At 39.4% G+C, this 20,839-nt stretch overlaps 1 protein-coding gene across 1 annotated transcript in view; it reads right to left on the bottom strand.

Annotated features, from left to right (window-relative positions):
- The window catches only part of L3MBTL3 (L3MBTL histone methyl-lysine binding protein 3), a gene marked incomplete at its 3' end in the record, with an annotated part of 106,989 nt that overhangs the window by 17,632 nt on the left and 68,518 nt on the right, over positions 1–20,839 (bottom strand). The window contains exon 17 of the mRNA XM_079716627.1: positions 18,895–19,044. Coding sequence (XP_079572753.1) covers positions 18,895–19,044 — 150 coding nt within the window. The remainder of the gene's footprint in view (positions 1–18,894; positions 19,045–20,839) is intronic.

The raw sequence follows: 20,839 nt of genomic DNA, 5'->3' as shown, positions 1-20,839 counted from the left end.
TTTTAAAGTTCATACCATTTAATCCAGTCATTATATACTACTCAGCTCCAGAATTTGAGATTGAGGCTGAGATTGCCCAGGAGAATCAAACTCAATTCTAGGAAGCTTTTCCTGGCTTAATCAGGTCAAATTCATAGGCTGAACTGATTCCACCTCTTTCTGACCAGGAATGAACTAATGCTAATCTAACCAAGCCAAGAACGCTCTAAAATGGAATGGACCCATTCCCATCCTAATTCAGAGCTTTACCCTGAAGTCAGCGACAAAAATGGCTTTAAAGGAAACCAGGCACAGGCTATTTATATTTTCTTTAAAACTAAATTTCAGGGATTAAAAAAATTTAACCTAATGTATTCCATTCTCAGGGTTCAAAATAAATCCTTTATAATACTCTGTACTTATGATGTTCTGTTGTTTCAAATACTGTTACCTTTACAAATATATCCTTAGTTTCTTGAAGACTCAGACCACACTTCTGTTTGGTGTTAAGGGATAATACCTTTGAAATAAAATATCCCAACAAAATATAAAGGAGTTCTATAGTCTTAATTACCAAGGCACTAATTTACTCCCTTTTTGTAACAATAATAATTTAACACAATGATGCCAACACAGTAAGCATGAGATAAATAAAATGTTCACTAGTTCTTAGAAAGATCATTTCCAGGGACACATGAAATTTCACTGGAATCTGAGCTCCCTGGCTTACTTCATACTAAAAACAACTTATCACAACTGCTGAAGAATACTTGCTTATCTGAGAATGGGAAGAATCACCGTTATTATGCAATAAAATTTTTTTTTTCCAAGAGAAATCAATTAATGACCATGGAGGCTCTTACTCTATAGAAAGTGGGGAGATGGAGGTATAGTGAAAACAAATAAGAAAATTGCTGATAACTGGAGAAAGGACACTAGTTGAAGTGATAGTAGAAAACTGTCTTCTCTGTATAAACAGTGTTGAAGTTAGACTTGGTAATTACAACATGTTAAAATCAGCTTATTATGTTAAAATTAGCTTATGTGATCTTCTGAACTTGTTTCATATTAAACTGGAAACAATAATCTTTGAGCCCACAAATCTATCCCAGTAAGTACCGTGGCCACTGAAATAAGTGGTTTGTGGATATTAATAGTTATTAGAAACAATCACACATTAGAATGACATAACTTAAAACTGGCATTTCTCGGAGTCAAAGAAAATAAATTCCCAATTAATTACAGTAGATTGCCTAAAAGCTTTAATGAATGGTTAAAAAAAAAATCCAAACAAACAAAAAACCAAACTGAGCCCAAAGGCTAAAATTATATCTTAGAATTTTCTGTATATTTCATTTTTCATGATTGAAATTGTCCACTGATAATTAACAGTTACATGTTTGTGGTTTCAATAATGCATATTATATTTTCCTTTAAAGTAAACTTTATTAAACTAAAGCTATAAGACCTAAGTATGAGGAAAGTTCTTCTGTATTCTTATGCCCAAATACAATGCCAATGACTTATTTTATGAAATGTAGGAAAAGGATCATTTTCTAGGAGGGAGCAGAGATAGAAAAGGAAAATAAGATGATTGACCCCAAAAGTTTCTTCATCCTAAATGTGCCATAATCCATCACTGAAGAGAAGCAAAAAAGAAGCTTTCTGCTTGTATATTCATGTTCCTTCATTATAGAAGCGTGTTCAGTTCTTACTTTCCTTACTTTAACTCATGATGTTTCATTATATTTAACCCATATAAACTTGGGAATATATACATATGGATATTTATCTTCACCGAAAAACAATTCCAATGCAGGACTCCATAAGAAATGTTCATTGAATGTTTTATTTCCAATTAATAAATTGGTTTTGCTAACTCCTTAAAATTAAAAGTGACTAAGCCCGGGAGCCCGGAGGAAGATGGCGGAAGAGTAAGACGTGGAGATCACCTTCCTCCCCACAGATACATCAGAAATTCAACTCCTACAGAACACCTACTGAACGCTGACAGAAGACCTCAGACCCCCCAAAAGGCAAGAAACTCCCCACATACCTGGGTAGGGCAAAAGAAAAAAGAATAAACAGAGACAAAAGGATAGGGACGGGATCTGCACCAGTGGGAGGGAGCCGTGAAGGAGGAAAGGTTTCCACACACTAGGAGCCCCTTCGTGGGCGGAGACTGCAGGTGGCGGAGGGGCAAAGCTTCGGAGTAGCGGAGGAGAGCACAGCAACAGGGGTGTGGAGGGCAAAGCGGGGAGATTCCGGCACAGAGGATCGGTGCCCTCAGGCAGACACCAGCCTGAGAGGCTTGTCTGCTCGGCCGCCGGGGTGGGCGGGGCTGGGAGCTGAGGCTCGGGTATCGGGTTTCAGTCGGAGCGCAGGGAGAGGACTGGGGCTGGCGGCAGGAAGAGAGCCTGAAGGGGTTAGTGCACCACGGCTAGCCCGGAGGGAGTCCCGGGAAAAAGTCTGGAGCTGCCGAAGAGGCAAGAGACTTTTTCTTCCCTTTTGTTTCCTGGTGCGCGAGGAGAGGGCATTAAGAGAGCTGCTTAAAGAGGCACCAGAGACGGGCGTGGGATGCTGGGGATGCTGCTGCCGCCGCCACAAGGCCTGTGTGCGAGCGCAGGTCACTGTCCACCCCGCCTTCCGGGGAGCCTGTGCACCCCGCCACTGCCGGGGTCCCGGGACCCAGAGACGGCTTTCCCGGGAAAGCGCACGGAGCGCCTCGGGCTGGTGCAACGTCACGCCGGCCTCTGCCGCCGCAGGCCCATCCCACACTGCGCGCCCCTCCCTCCCCTCTGCCTGAGTGAGCCAGAGCCCCCGAATCAGCTGTCGGAGCGAAGAAGGGACGCCCTCCGGCGACCTACGCGCAGAGGCGGGGCCAGGTCCAAGGCTGAGACCCGGGAGCTGTGAGAGCAGAGAAGAGACAGGGAAATCTCTCTGTGCAGCCTCGGAGGCAGCGGATTAAAGCTCCACGGTCCACTTGATGTGCCCTGCGTCTGTGGAGTGCATGAATGGACAGCGAATCATCCCAAATTAAGGAGGTGGACTTTAAGGACAAGATTTAAGACTTTCCCCCCTTTTCCTCCTTTTACAACGAACTATCCCAAATTAAGGAGGTGGACTTTGAGAGCAAGATTTCAGACTTTTCCCCCTTTTCCTCTTTTTACAACGAATTATCCCAAATTGAGGAGGTGGACTTTGAGAGCAAGATTTTCGATTTTTCCCCCTGCTCTCTTTTTGTGAATGTGTATGTGTATCCTTCTGTGTGAGATTTTCTCTGTATAGCTTTGCTTCCACCATATGTCCCAGGGTTCTATCTGTCCGGTTTTTTTTCAATAATTACTTTTTAATTTTAATAACGCTACTATATTTTATACTTTATTCTATTTTACTTTACCTGCTCTTTCTTTTTTTCCTACCTTCCCTTCCCCCCTCCCTCCCTCTGCCCCTCCTTTCCTTCTCTCTTTCTTTCCTTCCTCCCTCCCTCCCTCCCTTCTTCCTTTCACTTTTTTCTTTCCTTCCTCCCTCCCTCCCTCCTGTCTTTCTTTCCTTCCTCCCTCCCACCCTTCTTCCTTTCACTCTTTCTTTTTCTTTCCTTCCTCCCTCCCTCCTGTCTTTCTTTCTTTCCTTTCTTTCTTTCTTTCCTCCCTCCCTCCCTCCCTTCTTCCATTCAGTCTTTCTTTTTCTTTCCTCCCTCCCTCCCTCCCTCCTTTCTTTCTTTCTTTCCGTCCTTCCTCCCACCCTTCCTCCTTTCTTTCTTCCTTCCTTCCTTCCTTTCTTTCCTTCTTCCTTTCTTTCTCTTTCTTTCTTTCTACTTTTTCTCCCTTTTATTCTAAGCCGGGTAGATGAAAGGCTCTTGGTGCTGCAGCCAGGAGTCAGTGCTGTGCCTCTGAAGTGGGAGAGCCAACTTCAGGACAAGGGTCCACAAGAGACCTCCCAGCTCCACATAATATCAAGCGGCGAAAATCTCCCAGAGATCTCCATCTCAACACCAGCACCCAGCTTCAGTCAACGACCAGCAAGCTACAGTGCTGGTCACCCTATGCCAAGCAACTAGCAAGGCAGGAACACAACCCCACCCATTAGCAGAGAGGCTGCCTAAAAACATAATAAGGCCACAGGCACCCCAAAACACACCACCAGATGTGGACCTGTCCACCAGAAAGACAAGATCGAGCCTCAACCACCAGAACACAGGCACTAGTCCCCCCCACCAGGAAGCCCACAAAAACTACTGAAACAACCTTAGCCACTGGGGACAGACACCAAAAACAATGGGAACTACAAATCTGCAGCCTGCAAAAAGGAGACCCCAAACACAGTAACATAAGCAAAATGAGAAGACAGAAAAACACACAGCAGGTGAAGGAGCAAGATAAAAACCTACCAGACCTAACAAATGAAGAGGTAATAGGCAGTCTACCTGAAAAAGAATTCAGAATAATGATAGTAAAGATGATCCAAGATTCTATTTCCAAGATCCAAAATCTTGGAAATAGAATAGACAAAATGCAAGAAACAGTTAACAAGGACCTAGAAGAACTAAAGATGAATCAAGCATCGATTAAAAACACAATAAATGAAATGAATAATACTCTAGATGGAATCAATAGCAGAATAACTGAGGCAGAAGAACGGATAAGTGAGGTGGAAGATAAAATAGTGGAAATAACTGATGCAGAACAAAATAAAGAAAAAAGAATGAAAAGAACAGAGGACAGTCTCAGAGACCTCTGGGACAACATTAAACACACCAACATTCGAATTATAGGGGTTCCAGAAGAAGAAGAGAAAAAGAAAGGGACTGAGAAAATATTTGAAGAGATTATAGTTGAAAACTTCCCTAATATGGGAAAGGAAATAGTTAATCAAGTCCAGGAGGCACAGAGAGTCCCATACAGAATAAATCCAAGGAGAAATACGCCAAGACACATATTAATCAAACTGTCAAAAATTAAACACAAAGAAATCATATTAAAAGCAGCAAGGGAAGAAAAACAAATAACACACAAGGGAATCCCCATCAGGTTAACAGCTGATCTCTCAGCAGAAACTCTACAAGCCAGAAGGGAGTGGCAGGACATAATTAAAGTGATGAAGGAGAGAAACCTGCAACCAAGATTACTCTACCCACCAAGGATCTCATTCAGATTTGATGGAGAAATAAAAACCTTTACAGAGAAGCAAAAGCTGAGAGAGTGCAGCACCACCAAACCAGCTTTACAACAAATGCTAAAGGAACTTCTCTAGGCAAGAAACACAACAGAAGGAATATACCTACAATAACGAACCCAAAGCAATTAAGGAAATGGGAATAGGAACATACATATCAATAATTACCTTAAATGTAAATGGACTAAATGCTCCCACCAAAAGACACAGAGTGGCTGAATGGATACAAAAACAAGACCCATATATATGCTGTCTACAAGAGACCCACTTCAGACCTAGAGACACATACAGATTGAAAGTAAGGGGATGGAAAAAGATATTCCATGCAAATGGAAATCAAAAGAAAGCTGGAGTAGCAATTCTTATATCAGACAAAATAGACTTTAAAATAAAGACTATTAGAAGAGACAAAGAAGGACACTACATAACAATAAAGGGATCGATCCAAGAAGAAGATATAACAATTGTAAATATTTATGCACCCAACATAGGAGCACCTCAATACATAAGGCAAATACTAACAGCCATAAAAGGGGAAATCGACAGTAACACACTCATAGTAGGGGACTTCAACACCCCACTTTCACCAATGGACAGATCATCCAAAATGAAAATAAATAAGGAAACACAAGCTTTAAATGATACATTAAACAAGATGGACTTAATTGATATTTATAGGACATTTCATCCAAAAACAACAGAATACACATTTTTCTCAAGTGCTCATGGAACATTCTCCAGGATAGATCATACCTTGGGTCACGAATGAAGCCTTGGTAAATTTAAGAAAATTGAAATTGTATCAAGTATCTTTTCTGACCACAATGCTATGAGACTAGACATCAATTACAGGAAAAGATCTGTAAAAAATACAAACACATGGAGGCTAAACAATACACTACTCAATAACGAAGTGATCACTGAAGAAATCAAAGAGGAAATTAAAAAATACCTAGAAACAAATGACAATGGAGACACGATGACCCAAAACCTATGGGACGCAGCAAAGGCAGTTCTAAGGGGGAAGTTTATAGCAATACAATCCCACCTTAAGAAACAGGAAACATCTCGAGTAAACAACCTGACCCTGCACCTAAAGCAATTAGAGAAAGAAGAACAAAAAACCCCCAAAGTTAGCAGAAGGAAAGAAATCATAAAGATCAGATCAGAAATAAATGAAAAAGAAATGAAGGAAATGATAGCAAAGATCAATAAAACTAAAAGCTGGTTCCTTGGAGAAGATAAACAAAATTGACAAACCATTAGCCAGACTCATCAAGAAAAAAAGGGAGAAGACTCAAATCAATAGAATTAGAAATGAAAAAGGAGAAGGAACAACTGACACTGAAGAAATACAAAAGATCATGAGAGATTACTACAAGCAACTCTATGCCAATAAAATGGACAACCTGGAAGAAATGGACAAATTCTTAGAAATGCACAACCTGCCAAGACTGAATCAGGAAGAAATAGAAAATATGAATAGACCAATCACAAGCACTGATATTGAAACTGTGATTAAAAATCTTCAAACAAACAAAAGCCCAGGACCAGATGGCTTCACAGGCGAATTCTATCAAACATTTAGAGAAGAGCTAACACCCATCCTTCTCAAACTCTTCCAAACAATTTCAGAGGAAGGAACACTCCCAAACTCATTCTACGAGGCCACCATCACCTTGATACCAAAAGCAGGCAAGGATGTCACAAAGAAAGAAAACTACAGGCCAATATCACTGATGAACATACATGCAAAAATCCTCAACAAAATACTAGCAAACAGAATCCAACAGCACATTAAAAGGATCATGGGGCTTCCCTGGTGGCGCAGTGGTTGAGAGTCCACCTGCCGATGCAGGGGACATGGGTTCGTGCCCCGGTCTGGGAAGATCCCACGTGCCGCGGAGCGGCTGGGCCCGTGAGCCATGGCCGCTAAGCCTACGCGTCCGGAGCCTGTGCTCCATAACGGGAGAGGCCACAACAGTGAGAGGCCCGTGTACCGCAAAAAAAAAAAAAAAAGGATCATACACCATGATCAAGTGGGGTTTATTCCAGGAATGCAAGGATTCTTCAATATACGCAAATCAATCAATGTGATACACCATATTAACAAATTGAAGGAGAAAAACCATATGATCATCTCAATAGACGCAGAGAAAGCTTTCGACAAAATTCAACACCCATTTATGATAAAAAACCCTGCAGAAAGTAGGCATAGAGGGAACTTTCCTCAACATAATAAAGGCCATATATGACAAACCCACAGCCAACATTGTCCTCAATGGTGAAAAACTGAAACCATTTCCACTAAGATCAGGAACAAGACAAGGCTGCCCACTCTCACCACTATTATTCAACCTAGTTTTGGAAGTTTTAGCCACAGCAATCAGAGAAGAAAAGGAAATAAAAGGAATCCAAATCAGAAAAGAAGAAGTAAAGCTGTCACTGTTTGCAGATGACATGATACTATACATAGAGAATCCTAAAGATGCTACCAGAAAACTACTAGAGCTAATCAATGAATTTGGTAAAGTAGCAGGATACAAAATTAATGCACAGAAATCTCTGGCATTCCTGTACACTAATGATGAAAAATCTGAAAATGAAATCAAGAAAACACTCCCATTTACCATTGCAACAAAAAGAATAAAATATCTAGGAATAAACCTACCTAAGGAGACAAAAGACCTGTATGCAGAAAATTATAAGACACTGATGAAAGAAATTAAAGATGATACAAATAGATGGAGAGATATACCATGCTCCTGGATTGGAAGAATCAATATTGTGAAAATGACTCTACTACCCAAAGCAATCTACAGATTCAATGCAATCCCTATCAAACTACCACTGGCATTTTTCACAGAACTAGAACAAAAAATTTCAAAATTTGTTTGGAAAAACAAAAGACCCCGAATAGCCAAAGCAATCTTGGGAATGAAAAACGGAGCTGAGGAATCAGGCTCCCTGACTTCAGACTATACTACAAAGCTACAGTAATCAAGACAGTGTGGTACTGGCACAAAAACAGAAAGATAGATCAATGGAACAGGATAGAAAGCCCAGAGATAAACCCACGCACATATGGTCAACTTATCTTTGACAAAGGAGGCAGGAATGTACAGTGGAGAAAGGACAGCCTCTTCAATAAGTGGTGCTGGGAAAACTGGACAGAGACATGTAAAAGTATGAGATTAGATCATTCCCTAACACCATACACAACAATAAGCTCAAAATGGATTAAAGACCTAAATGTAAGGCCAGAAACTATCAAACTCTTAGAGGAAAACATAGGCAGAACACTCTATAACATAAATCACAGCAAGATCCTTTTGGACCCACCTCCTAGAGAAATGGAAATGAAAACAAAGATAAACAAATGGGACCTAATGAAACTTCAAAGCTTTTGCACAGCAAAGGAAACCATAAACAAGACCGAAAGACAACCCTCAGAATGGGAGAAAATATTTGCAAATGAAGCAACTGACAAAGGATTAATCTCCAAAATTTATAAGTAGCTCATGCAGCTCAATAGCAAGAAAACAAACAACCCAATCCAAAAATGGGCAGAAGACTTAAATAGGCATTTCTCCAAAGAAGATATACAGATTGCCAACAAACACATGAAAGAATGCTCAACATCATTAATCATTAGAGAAATGCAAATCAAAACTACAATGAGATATCATCTCACACCACTCAGAATGGTATCATCAAAAAATCTGGAAACAATAAATGCTGGAGAGGGTGTGGAGAAAAGTGAACACTCTTGCACTGCTGGTGGGAATGTGAATTGGTACAGCCACTATGGAGAACAGTATGGAGGTTCCTTAAAAAACTAAAAATAGAACTACCATATGACCCAGCAATCCCACTACTAGGCATATACCCTGAGAAAACCATAATTCAAAAAGGGACATGTACCAAAATGTTCATTGCAGCTCTATTCACAATAGCCCGGAGATGGAAACAACCTAAGTGTCCATCATCGGAAGAATGGATAAAGAAGATGTGGCACATATATATAATGGAATATTACTCAGCCATAAAAAGAAACGAAACTGAGCTATTTGTAATGAGGTGTATAGACCTAGAGTCTGTCATACAGAGTGAAGTAAGTCAGAAAGAGAAAGACAAATACCGTATGCTAACACATACATATGGAATTAAAAAAAAAGTGTCATGAAGAACCTAGGGGTAAAACGGGAATAAAGACACAGACCTACTTGAGAATGGACTTGAGGATATGGGGAGGGGGAAGGGTAAGCTGTGACAAAGCGAAAGAGAGGCATGGACATATATACACTACCAAACGTAAGGTAGATAGATAGTGGGAAGCAGCCACAGAGCACAGGGAGATCAGCTCGGTGCTTTGTGACCGCCTGGAGGGCTCGGTTGGGGAGGGTGGGAGGGAGGGAGATGCATGAGGGAAGGGATGTGGGAACAGATGTATATGTATGACTGATTCTCTTTGTTATAAAGCAGAAACTAATAAAAAAAATAAAAATAAAAATAAATAAAAAAAGCATCTGTTTTACGAACTAAAAACAAAAAATAAATAAATAAATAAATAAAATAAAAGTGACTAAGCCCCTTTGGGTTTTGATGCTTCCTTTAGCTAGAGGGTTGGCAGGGTGGGGTCAATATGAATAGTCTGTTAGAAAGGGTATTATGAAACAGATGGATGAACAGAACCCCTGAAGGAAATAGAATCCTGACCAAGCACATCCAGAAATGTGGAAACAGTATTAATAAGAAGTAATAATAAGAAAACTTAACATACTTAAGAACATATTATGCACCAAAGATTGGCTGAGTTCTTTACATGTCCATTATTTCATAACAATCACTGGAAGAAGGTTCTGTTGTTATATCCACTGAAACTTAAAGAGGTTAATCCCAAATTTGCAGGGCAAGTATAGCACCAGGTCTTACTGACACCAAAATCTATAATTAGATTTAATTATTATTTGTTTTTTTACCCTTGTGTTTTTCCAGAATACAGTACATATCCTTGTTACATGCAGTTAAAGGGAACTTGCCTTCTGGTGTCATAATCTTATTTTCAAACCGTATTTTATTGATAAGGTCAGGAATGAGGAATCTGACTCACTAATATTCTTGTTTTATATTTTATTTAAAATAAAAATCACTTTCTCAACTGGGCAACCAATATTTCTCTTACCTATAAGGTTAGAAATTTCACTTCTAATTCTCACTGAATAGGTACTGTGATTAACTTCTTTCTCTGTGCAAAAACGAAATGCTTTATCTAGGATATAGACTTCCCAAGCAAAGTTATTCTAGCTGCACAGTCTTCCAATTATAAACAAAACATGTTTATATCACAATGTCAAAACTCTGTGATAATATTACAACACACTCTGGAACAGAGTGCAAGATATGCTTGTTGACGGATTTTTTTTTTAATGACAACCAAAAATATTTTTGTTGTATTTTATTTTATTTATTTATTTTTTGTGTGTGTGTTGTTGTATTTTAACATGACAATTTTCCTCTACTTTAAAGCTCATTTATCTTCTCCTCTTGATCAACATTTTTCATTACCAACAATTTTGTTTAGGAAGGGAATACAAGCTGATTAGGCATAGGGGAGTGCATCGTAACATGGAGAAAGCAGCCCAGCAGTGGTGACATTGATGGTCTTTGAAAGTGAATAGTCCTGGTTCAAATTTCAGCTCTGCTACTTACAAGTTCTATATGACCTTCAGCAAGTTACTGAACTTCCCTAATCCTCAGCTGCATCTTCTGTAAAACAAGGATAATAAATCCTTTACCTCACAGGCTTTTTGAGGACTGAATAAAACAATATATAGGAAGTGCTTTGCATACAGCCAGACACATAAGTAGGAGCATGATAAATGGCAGCTATTACTATTTAAGAATTACTTATATTTTAGGATAAAATTATCTACTGACACCTATTTTCTTTAAGTAACCTGTTTTCCTCACGTTTTAAAACAGCTTTTAGAGTAATGGTTATGAGCCAGCCTACAGTCAGACTGCCTAGGCTGCTACTTACTAGCTGTGTAACCTGTAACCGAGAGAGCTCTGTTTGCTGAATGGGGATGTAATAATAGCACCTACCCCACATAAGCATTATGAGGGTTAAATGATCTAACATAGCTAAAAGCACCTAGAATAGTGTCTGGGACACAGCAATTTCTCCTGGGATTTTAGAATTTTCAACAACCAGTTTATTTCAGCATTTCTTTAGCCTGAATTGAAATACGATCATAACTAAAATTTTACTCAAGAATACTCTTTAGGCTTTTAATTAAGACAGTGGAATACACTCAAATGGAAAAATGTTTTCTTTTTGAGTCAGCATTCTCTTTTTCTGTGTAATTATGTGTCATGCTTTAGATGTCTTACTATCTTACTCAAATGAGATCTGTGGTAAATATTAGTGAAACAAACACTAGAAGAGTAAATACATAGTAACAGGATCGCATTTGAATGCCAACAGCTGTTTCTTCAATTTTATTTTTCATTTAAAAACAATCCCTAGCCCGTTATGTTTCAATCAGTCATCAGTTTGTTAAAAATAATATTGAAACAATATGAAACAATTATTTTGCTTCAATTCAGGGATTTCAGCCAGCTCTCTGACTCCAGCATGAGTTTGGCTTGGCTCGTACCTTAAAACCTCCCCATCCTTCTCTTTCCAGAAGAGCTTATTCTAGTCTCACAGGGGCTTTGTCAGAGCTGCAGAGTACCTGTACTCCCCAGGAACAAGTGGGGACACAGTGAATGTACTGAGAGCTGTAAAAAATGTAGGGTTTCCTATTTTGAATGTTAAAAGGATGTCTCTTTGCATGCCCCCAGCATTTTGAAAAAAAAAATTCTGGGCTGAGGTCACTCACAGGTAAAAAATCAGAGAATGGGGGTCTCAAGGTTGTATGTTAGAGGAACTGTAAAAGACCACCTGAATTGTCTCCAAGATGCCCCCTACAAAATAAAGAGAAGACTGTGCTTTATGGCTTCAGGATAAGGAGGTCACCATCTTCAAAGGGATTCGGAAAAGATGGCAGATAGAACCAGTGCAATTAAAACTTCCATGTCTCCAGTTAACATTCGAATGAAGAGTTTTTATAATTAAATCCCTTTTGAGACTACACATGAACAATAGTTTTAATAGAGTTTTCATAAATACAGCCCAGGAGAGATAAGCATAGCTTACTATTTATCTAATGACTACAAATAAAACACGTTGATTAATAAGGCTATTAAATTAAAATTTAGCATAAGGAACATATGTTAGTGAAGAAAGGAATATAATGAGTAAGTAAATAATAGTGGATGTTATCAAGATGCCAAGGAAACTCCCCAGTAAAATGAATTCATCAATTAATTAATCAATTCTCTTATAAAATGAAAAGCCCTAACCAATAAGGTGAGATCTGGGAAATAAAGATCATGTAGTGTAAGAAGAGCAGGACTGCACTGCTTTCATGCTGCTGTCATAGGAAAAAGGACAGATATCATTGCTTTTCTACTATTTATAAAAGAGTCTCCTGAATCAAGAATAAGTGCTATTCAAGGAGAGAAAACAGACTCTGTTACAATATTGTTCTAACAACTTCTCAGGCATCAGCAGGAACACAGTCATCTCTTCCTTACACTCTGAATGGTCGCCTTGTGTCACAGCAGTTGGCATCAGGACTGTGAGTGTTTTAACCAAAACCCAGCTTCTCCCTGGTGCACACAAACAATACATAGATTTGACTCAGATTCCCAAGAACTGGAATATTTGAAAATTTCCACAGCTCTTAATCCATATCTGGCAGCCCATCAACAAAAGGGGGGAAGAGGCTTTACAATAGGCAGGGAATGACCAATCATTAAAGGAACTTTCTGAGTAGTCAACATCAAGCCCTCAGGACCAGAAAACCTTAGGAAGCAAAACAAAGTTTCTGAAGATTCCTAATTAACTTTTGTAAGCTTTTAGAACTTCTGGCTCTAAATTAATTTTATTCTACTAGATTTAACAGTTTTGCAAATAAAGAGATGTATACATGCTTATAGTTCCATATTTTATGTTAGCCTGTATTCCCATCTGTTTCACAGGGCCCTTCTCATGGGTACAGATGGGCAAATCTGATTCATCCTAAATATATGAATTAGATTGAAGCTGCAATTCCTGTAACTGCTCCATGTAATTCTGAGAGTAGAAACACTAGACCTACAACTTGAAAAACTGTAGGTTTTAATGGCCTATAAAGAACTGAATTGAACTTTTTCATTGGATATAGGTTAGTAATGGGCATTTGCCTTGCAAGGTAATACAAGCATTAGCAGGTATTTTTAAAATGCTTTATTATACTTCTGTGCTTATCCCTAAGCAGGCGTAAACAACATGGAACCTTAAAACACTATGTGGTTTTTAATAGCGATAGCACCTAATTTAGAAACACAATTACAAGCATCTGTAGAATATATTTCGTGAGAATAAGACTATGTGGGATAGACGCTGATGTTCTCTATTTGGTAACACGTTGTGAACTATTACCCCGGAGAAGGGTCTTTATATTCAGTAATGAGTCTCAAGGCCCGGTTTATAGATCACTTGCATCCAATCACCTGGGTATGCTTGTTAAAAATGAACTGGGGGCTTCCCTGGTGGCACAGTGGTTGAGAGTCTGCCTGCTGATGCAGGGGACACGGGTGCGTGCCCCAGTCCGGGAAAATCCCACATGCCGCGGAGCGGCTGGGCCCGTGAGCCATGGCCGCTGAGCCTGCGCGTCCGGAGCCTGTGCTCCGCAACGGGAGAGGCCACAACAGTGAGAGGCCCGCGTACCACAAAAACAAACAAACAAAAAAAAACAGCCTAGTAGAGAAAAAGCTGGAGAGTTCGGCAGAGGCCAGATAACACTGGTTTTGTAGGCCATGTTCAGAATTAGGGTCTTAATTCCAAGGGTAATGGGAAGTCGTGGAAAATTTTAAGCAGGAAGATATACTCCCAAGTGAATTTTTTAAATGCAGACTCCTAGGCTCTAGCCTGAAAGATTCTGGTGGGCTGGGCTGGGCTGGGCCCCGTAATCTGAATTTTGGAGATCTCAGGGAATCAGACGTGGAGTCAGGTTTGGGAAGCATTGCTATGGAACACTGGCTATCCATGGGTCTATCCCAAGCAGGTGGCCTGTGAACTGGCCCTTAAAATACCATTTATGGCATGAAAAGGACATACCTATTCCTTGCATTGTTCATTTATCTGGCCCTATTATGTCTGCTCCTGGATCACAAGCAACGCCAGCATACTTCATTCTGGGGACCGGATGGCATTTGAAATGGGTGAATGGGCTGGTGCAGCAGACATTGTCAGGGCTTGGCCCATATCTCCTAGCCACACGCTACCCCTTCAGTGCACAGCGGCCGACTCCTACCTACCTCTCACCTGCTCTGCCTTCCCACAGGATTTACTGGGGCTCTGACTGCTCTGCCTGCTGTGCAGCAGGGGACGTGCTGGGGAAATTAACTCATCCTTCCTACCCTGGCAGCCTAGCTCCGTGACCGAAGAGGAACTTGTGTTTTAAAATAGCTCAGCTCCCTCATCTCTATGGTGGGAAAACCTGAGATGTGTGTTTTACACAGCCTCCCACAATGCCCCCAGCAAGGCTGTGTTCCCACTGTCCACAGTGGTAGCTGGTGTGACAATGAAGCTTTTACTGGCTGCCTTTCCTTCCCGGTCTCACCTCTCCACTCCCTTACTGGCGTTTTCCTCACCTCTCAAGTAAACCACTTGCCATCAAATCTCTGTCTCAAGGTCTGCTTCTGGGGGTGTAGCTGTCTCTTGCTGTGCCAAATAATTTTTTTTTTTAAAAAAAAGTAGAGTCTGGCAACCAATTTTTAGCAAATTATTAAGAAGGATGCAAAGAAAATGTGTTAAAACCTGACTGGGAAATTCCATCTACATGAGCAATGATTATGGAAAAAGAGGAGAGACCGTAATCTGACATTATGAGAATCATCTTGCTTGAGTGCTCTCGACTCAAAGTTTAACCTAGGAATATTAAAAAAAGAAATGGGCCAGCCTTACTTTGCTCCTCTGAAATAAAATAAATATTGTGAAACAAATAAGCAAACTATTCCTCTTGCAACAGCACTAATAAAAACTAACATTTATTAAGGGCTTATTGCTTATCAGTCACTGTTCTCAGAGCTTTGCACAGCTCACGATTTCATTCTTAAGTCCAGGTGAAAGAATCAGTGATCAAAAAATTTTATGTTTTCTATACACACTACTATATATAAAATAGATAACTAATAACAACCTACTGTACAGCACAGGGAACTCCACTCAATACTCTGAAATGGCCTATATGGGAAAAGAGTCTAAAGAAGACTGGATCTATGTATAACTGAATCACTTTGCTATACACCTGAAACTAACACAACATTGTAAATCAACTATACTTCAATAAAAATTTTTTTTTAATTTTAAAAAAGAAAAAAATAATTAAATATGTTCATACAGATTCACTTACAGCAAAGAAGCCAGATATCTTCAACTCTATTAATTCTACATTAAATCAACCATCCTCAAGCTGTAAGATGAGGCTTCTTGGTTAACAACCTTTCATTTGTTAACATCTGCTGTGTTGCTACCCCATGATCATTTATATCTAAAATACCATGTATCATTTTGATTGTTGTTGAGAACTAGTGACTGCCTGGAGAAGAAAAAAATAATAATCTGAAGCCAATTTTTAAAAATTTAAAAGAATAAAATCTATATTTAGAAAAGTAAATAAATCGATGTTATTTTGGAAATGTTTTTATGCATAATGAAGTGCTTAGATTGAAATATCATGATGTTTGTAATCATTTCTTAAAAATACTTAGCATAAAAAGTAAAGCAAAAAAAAATCTCGGTCAAAAATGTTCACCTTAAAAAGTCTGGGATCATTAAAATGTCTGGAAAATCCAAAGTCTGGATTGTCTCCCTCATGTTTCCTTCAACAACGTATACCTAATCAAATCTCTCCGGTTACTACTAGCCTCAAAATAAATAAATAAATGAGTCAGAATAAATAAATAAAATAAAAATAGTTAACCTGGGAAGTTGAAGACGAGAAGAAATCTGAACAAAGTCTTCAAAACCATGAATAACATAACGCTCATTTACCAAATCCTGGTACCCCTGAAGCAATTTAACTTTAACACAAATAAGTGTAAATATTAATTCACAGAGAAGTAATGGCAGGTTAGAATTCACTGAATCAAAAGACAGTATGGGCTAAAAATCTATGCAAAAATTATTTAGATATCAAACATGTGCCATGGGTTACGATAGAAATCTTAAAATCTCTAAGACTGCCTCCTTAATGACAGGTGATGACGTGAAGAACCATGCTCACATCCTCACAGAAGACAGATCCCTGGAATCATTAGAGCCACTATAAACATCACTCTTTTCTAGAGATCAGACTTGTGGTTACCAGAGGCAGGGGATGGGGGAGGGGGAATTGGAGGAAGGCGGTTAAAAGGTACAAACTTCCGGTTATAAAATAAGTAAGTCCTAAAGATGTACAGCATGATGATTACAGTTAACACTGCTGGATGGTATATTTGAAAGCTGCTAAGAAAGTAGGTTTTAAAAGTTCTCATCACAAGGAAAAAAACATTTTTTTCTTTTTTTTTGGACGTACCTGAGGTGATGGATGTTCATTTACTGTGGTAATCATTTCACAATATACGTAAGCCAAGTGATTATGTTGTACACCTTAAACTTACACAGTGCTATATGTCAATTATATCTCAATAAAACTGAAAGGAAAAAAATTACTCTTTTCTTACAAATATGTCGAGTTAAAAAGGACCGCAAAAATCAGCTAAACCAGCTAGGTCTTTCTGCTGTGAGGAAACTGGACCCAGGTATCCAGCCAGAGCCCAGAAAGTTAGTGAAAAGCCTGTGAGATGAAACTGCCAGTCCCTCAGAGTATCCTGTTAAAATTTTAAACAATATCTCAGCTTTTGAAATCTAAACTTCAGGGATCCTTACCTCCTTGTGAGTCAATGAACTCTGTTTCTGTAATTATTACTATGTGAATTAGTACTTTATTTGTCTTAAAGTAAATTTCCTCAAGTGATATGCCCTCATTACAGGGCACTGAGTTGGGTAAATGAATTTATGTTACATTAGTCATGGTTTTAAGGATTAAAAACAAATCATCAGGGACTTCCCTGGTGGTGCAGTGGTTAAGAATCCGCCTGCCAATGCAGGGGACACAGATTCAATCCCTGGTCTGGGAAGATCCCACATGCCGTGGAGCAACTAACCCCGTGTGCCACAACTACTGAGCCTGCGCTCTAGAGCCCTCGAGCCACAACTACTGAAGCCCGCGCGCCTAGAGCCCGTGCTCCATAACAAGAGAAGCCACCATAATGAGAAGCCCGCGCCCCGCAATGAAGAGTAGCCCCCGCTAGCCGCGACTAGAGAAAGCCCATGCACAGCAACGAAGACCCAATGCAGCCAAAAAAAAAAAAAAAAAAAAAATCGTTGTTGATAATTAAAGAAGTTACAGCTCTCCCCGATCCATAGGGTGAAACTGCTTTTCTCTAAGGATTTTGATACTTTAAATACCATTACTCCAATAACACTGCTGTGAGCTGAGAATAAGATTAAAACATTTTTTTTAATTAATTAATTAATTAATTTTTGGCTGCGTTGGGTCTTCATTGCTGCGCGCGGGCTTTTTTCTCTAGTTGCGGCAAGCAGGGGCTACTCTTTGTTGTGGTGCATGTGCTTCTCATTGCGGTGGCTTCTCTTGTTGTGGAGCACGGGCTCTACGGTGTGCGGGCTTCAGTAGTTGCAGCACACAGGCTCAGTAGTTGTGGCTCGAGGGCTCTAGAGTGCAGGCTCAGTAGTTGTGGTGCACGGGCTTAGCTGCTCCATGGCATGTGGGATCCTCCCGGACTAGGGATCGAACCCGTGTCCCCTGCATTGGCAGGTGGATTCTTAACCACTGGGCCACCAGGGAAGTCCAAGAATCAGATTTATTAATTCAAATGTTCACTTGGTTCATCCATGAGAACAAAAGTTACAAAATATTAAAATAATCAAAGAACTACATTGTCTTAGATTTTAAAAACTCTCCATAAAAGAAAGCCCCAAAACCTAAGTGCTAAGGATCATCTTTCTATTAATGTTTTCTTTTAGTAATATCTTTAGTTAATATAAAGGCAGAGCCCATTTACTTAAAACATCAAAGAAAACTTGGTTCTTTACTTAATAATCCACAGAGGTTAAAACATTCCAACTCAACTCTACAAGTGATATCAAAACCAAATGACTGAGCATACAGTACAACAAATATCCTAATAATTAAATGAAATAATGTAGATGCAAGTACTTGGCATATAATGAGCACTAAAAAGAAATAATGTCCATTCTTCACAGGGAATCTACCATCTTCTTTGTAAAGGATGCTTTTATACAAATATTGATCCGTTCATTCAGTGTATGAATTGGCATGAAATAAAATGGGGATTTCCAAACTTCTAACATCAAGCAAGTTCAACTAAAAGATGAAAAAGTAATACGATATCCTGCCTGATTTGGACACACTTTTATAAGTACCATCGGCCTCATGTTAATTCCGGTGCATTTTCAATAATGTACTAGAAGACATCACTACAGAACATAAATCACCTAAGGAAAAAAAATCTTCCAACTACAGTACCTCTAGATAACACTAATATTACCACTTTAATTACCTGGTTTCAGGAGATGAAGAGATTTCATTTGTGTCTGCCCTTTTACTTCTTGGAAATGATGGACTAGCCGCAGGCATCTCACCACTTAAGCGGTCTGGGAAAATTCGGTCTTTATTCAAATTGATTTCTGAATAGGGACAGGTGGCAGCACTAAAACGTTAAAAATTTTAAAAAAATGAAAGAAAAGAACATTCCTGTTAGAGCATAATTACTTCTTCCAATTAAAATGACAAGCTAAAAATATAAAATGCAAAAATTTAACTGGATATATATACATAGATTAAACATACAGTATGAAATATTTTATCTTTAAAACATAATTTAAGGGCTTCCCTGGTGGCGCAGTGGTTGAGAATCGGCCTGCCAATGCAGGGGACACAGATTCGAGCCCTGGTCTGGGAAGATCCCACATGCCGTGGAGCAACTAGGCCCGTGAGCCACAACTACTGAGCCTGCGCGTCTGGAGCCTGTGCTCCGCAACAAAAGAGGCCGTGATAGTGAGAGGCCCGTGCACCGCGATGAAGAGTGGCCCCCGCTTGCCGCAACTAGAGAAAGCCCTCGCACGGAAACGAAGACCCAACACAGCCAAAAATAAATAAATAAATTAATTAATTAATTAAAACAAACAAACATAATTTAAGTATATTCTGATAGAAAATACGTCTTTGCATTCGATTTTTAAATGCAGTCTTTGGAAGTGTGCGATGGTCACCGAAGGACTCCCTCCTGTGTTGTCCAAGGGCAGAGCCTGTGCATAACTCTAGGAACCATCAGCCCAAGAGAGAAATGCTTAACATAAGAGGGTGGGTGATAGAGGTGGGACAGAGACAGAGTAATTGACAGATGGAGCAGATCCCTTCCTAAAGTGATCTTCCAGGCCCAGGGCCATCACAAACTGTTTAATTTCCTTTATAACAGCTGCTACCCTCCAAAGGAAGGAGGTTCCCCCCATTTCCTGTCTCCAGGCCCATATGTATACCTGATATCCTAGAAAAAAAAAAATCAATCTGTAGCTATTCCCATCCCTAATATGAAAACGGACCAGAAGCCAACTTGGATAATGACTCAGCTAGCTCCCTTCCCCTCTATCTGTGACCACTGGTTCGTCTCTCAGATTCCATGTGGGGATCATTCCTGTTATCCAAGCAAAGGGAATCTAGGTCACTAACTGTTAATTCAGCATTAAGTCAGCATACTCCTGTGCCTGGGCCTCAGCTTTCCAGTCCCCAGAAAAACTGGGCAGCCTCTATCTCAATACATAATCAACCCCTCCAACTAACTCCCTATCTTGCCCCTTGGCTTTTAGGAAGCCTCCTGGAATCTGCAAATGACTGGGACTTAGGTAAATTATATTAGTGTCTTGCATATTCTTTTCCTCAGGTTAGGTACTTCTTTTCCTCAGGTTAGGTACTATTTGGAATGTTGATAATCACCTAGGGAAAATTTTTAAACACTGACTTTCTGCCCTCTACCAAGAGAATCTGACACATCCTCCTGGGAGGAGAGAAGAATCTGCAAATGCTCCCAAGTGATTCTGATAATGGTCTATAAAATTTATCACAGATACCTTGTAAGCAAAAGTACAATCTTTATTTTATTTACATGCTACTTTGATATCTATGCAAAAAAGGAAAGTAAATAACATTTGATCATGTGTTGACATAAATGTATATAATGTTAACCCAACAATAACAAAAACAAAACCAGTGATATTTATGGAGCATTTACTATATATAGAACACCATGCTAAGTATTTTACATTCAGTATTTTACTTAATCTTCACAATAACCCACAAGGAAGGCTTTTCATGTGACAAACTAAGTTTAAAACGGTTAGATAACTTCACTCTTGAATTATTTCATTCATTTTATCGACAAGTATTTTTTAAGTGACTACGATGTGCTAATTACCTTTCTAGCCATGGAAAACACAGTCAAAATGAAA

Source organism: Hyperoodon ampullatus (assembly GCF_949752795.1).
Source record: "Hyperoodon ampullatus genome assembly, chromosome: 12".
Classification (NCBI taxonomy): Eukaryota; Metazoa; Chordata; class Mammalia; order Artiodactyla; family Ziphiidae; genus Hyperoodon; species Hyperoodon ampullatus.
Note: the sequence above shows the minus strand (reverse complement) of the source record. Positions and strands in the feature narration are given on the sequence as shown.